This window comes from Armigeres subalbatus, chromosome 2 (genome assembly GCF_024139115.2).
Source record: "Armigeres subalbatus isolate Guangzhou_Male chromosome 2, GZ_Asu_2, whole genome shotgun sequence".
In the NCBI taxonomy this organism is placed as follows: Eukaryota; Metazoa; Arthropoda; class Insecta; order Diptera; family Culicidae; genus Armigeres; species Armigeres subalbatus.
In genome coordinates, this window is record NC_085140.1 from 286,009,731 (window position 1) to 286,011,792 (window position 2,062).

Genomic DNA, 2,062 nt, shown 5'->3' on the forward strand with positions numbered 1-2,062 from the left:
CAGCGAAACTGATTTTAAGTGTGTGTAAATCCCAAAATCCTCGTAAAAATAGTCGCGTAAAAAAAGACCCGCATAAAAACACGTGAAAATAGACCCCAGTGTACAATTAGGTTATTTCCTATGGTTGTAAAATTTGAATCAACAGACAGTTTTCAATCTGATCGGAACAGAAACTAAACTTTTCGTCCCAGTCAGATTAGGCCAAACCAGCTGAGGACAAATCCCAAATTTTGGGCGTCAAATATTTCAAGTTGCATTCCTATTTTGTACAAATCCCAAATTTTGAAACGAAGAATTTATATTCATTCGAATAACTTGCCAAATCAAGTGAGAATGTACATTCTGTTACCAAGCCAAAACATGAAAGTGAAAGATCAAATAAAGCAAGCACCACAATGCATATTTTATGATTCCCGAATGGCAACAAGGACGTGAATCCAGTTTGACGAAGAACATAGTGTGGGGTGTGTCCGTGAAAGTGTATTGGTATACTTGGATTTAACCTGACCTGATGGCTAGATAACAAGCTGCAATTAATATTTGTATAAAAGAATTGAGATATCTGTCGAACAGTATCAGTAAGCATTCAAGCTCCAAGTGATTTTTACAAAGAAATAATTAAAACACACAATGTTCTTTAAGGTATAGTTCTTCATATGCATATCATAAAACAAATATAATTAATTGTTTCATCCCTCAGACATCTTTGATTGTTCTTGCTCTCGTTGGAGCCATCGCTGCCCAACATTACTACCAACAACATGAGGAAGAACACCACGCCCCGGCTCACTACGAGTTCCACTACGACATCCATGATGACCACACCGGGGATGTGCACGGGCGCAAGGAATCTCGAAACGAACACCAGACCCAGGGTGAATACTATCTGATCGATGCCGATGGTCACAAGCGCACTGTCACTTACCATGTTGATGGTAAGAGTGGATTCATCGCCCAGGTGCACCGTGAGCCAATCAAGGGACACCAGGCCCCTCAGTCAGTGCACAAGGTGGTGGCTGTCCCAGTGCATCATGGGTACTACCACTAGATGATGTTAAATTATTTTTAGTTAGTCAATTTATAAATAAAAAATTGTAGTTTATGCACACGAAATAAAAACAAATATTCACTTGCCAATATGTAGGCTAGATGTACCAGTTGTGGCTATAGCACCAGTTGTCGCACTAGTGCTTTATATGCCAAATGGCCAATCAAATCACCGTAAACCAAGTTCATATCGATAAAGCATATTCATATGATACGATAACACCTTTGATGTCCTCCAAAACAAGCAAAGCATAATTGTAAAAATTGATTTTGCTTAATTTTTGACGTCCTTTGCACCAGTTGTCGCACTAGTGGTCCCTATTTGGCCAGTCCCATAAGAAAACAATGGGATTTGCCAAATAAGGAACCAAAATTAAGAATAGTGCCACAACTGGTGCATGCGTTCCTATTATGGATTAATCAATTTTGAGGATAATAACAAATTTTATTGTGGTTTTCACAGCTGTTCTAAGGAGCAGGAAGTAAAAACTTTCGTTTGATATATAAAGTCCGCCCACATGCCTTTTACTTATTTTTTAAAAAATAGTTGTTCTTATGTATGGCGACAATTGGTACACCCACCCTATATTGTGAAGCCAACATGCCAAAAGAAAATTGGAAAAATTAGAAAGTCATCAATTGAGTTCTCCAAATGAATAAAGTTTGCCTGATTCCGCTGTATTTCACTGATTCCTCTCGAAGAACCACTAACTTTTTTTTATACATCCTACAAAGTGACATTAGTGTTGATAATTCTGGCTCTGGAGAATTTAATACGAAGTGTATTTAGTTTTCCAGGCAAAGTACCTTATTTTAAAGGACATAGTGGGGCAATATCTCTTTTGGTGGCCCGGCTCCGGGTGGGTCTCTCTGCATAACTTTTAACACTTGATAGATACGGTAAATCTGATTAATGTCAAACTCATAGTTTGACACCACACTACTGCGCATCCGGTCAAGCTTAAGAACCAAGACCAAGCAAGACCAAGACCAACCTTTTTCTCTAGAACGAACC

The 2,062-nt window shown here is 38.6% G+C and overlaps 1 protein-coding gene across 1 annotated transcript; it reads left to right on the forward strand.

Annotated features, from left to right (window-relative positions):
• The first annotated feature begins 524 nt into the window (after positions 1–524).
• LOC134216474 (larval cuticle protein A2B-like) lies at positions 525–1,136 on the forward strand. The gene is made up of 2 exons (XM_062695347.1): positions 525–642; positions 701–1,136. The coding sequence occupies exons 1-2, from the start codon at positions 631–633 to the stop codon at positions 1,046–1,048; spliced, it is 360 nt and encodes a 119-aa protein (XP_062551331.1). The 5' UTR covers positions 525–630; the 3' UTR covers positions 1,049–1,136.
• Positions 1,137–2,062: the final 926 nt, after the last annotated feature.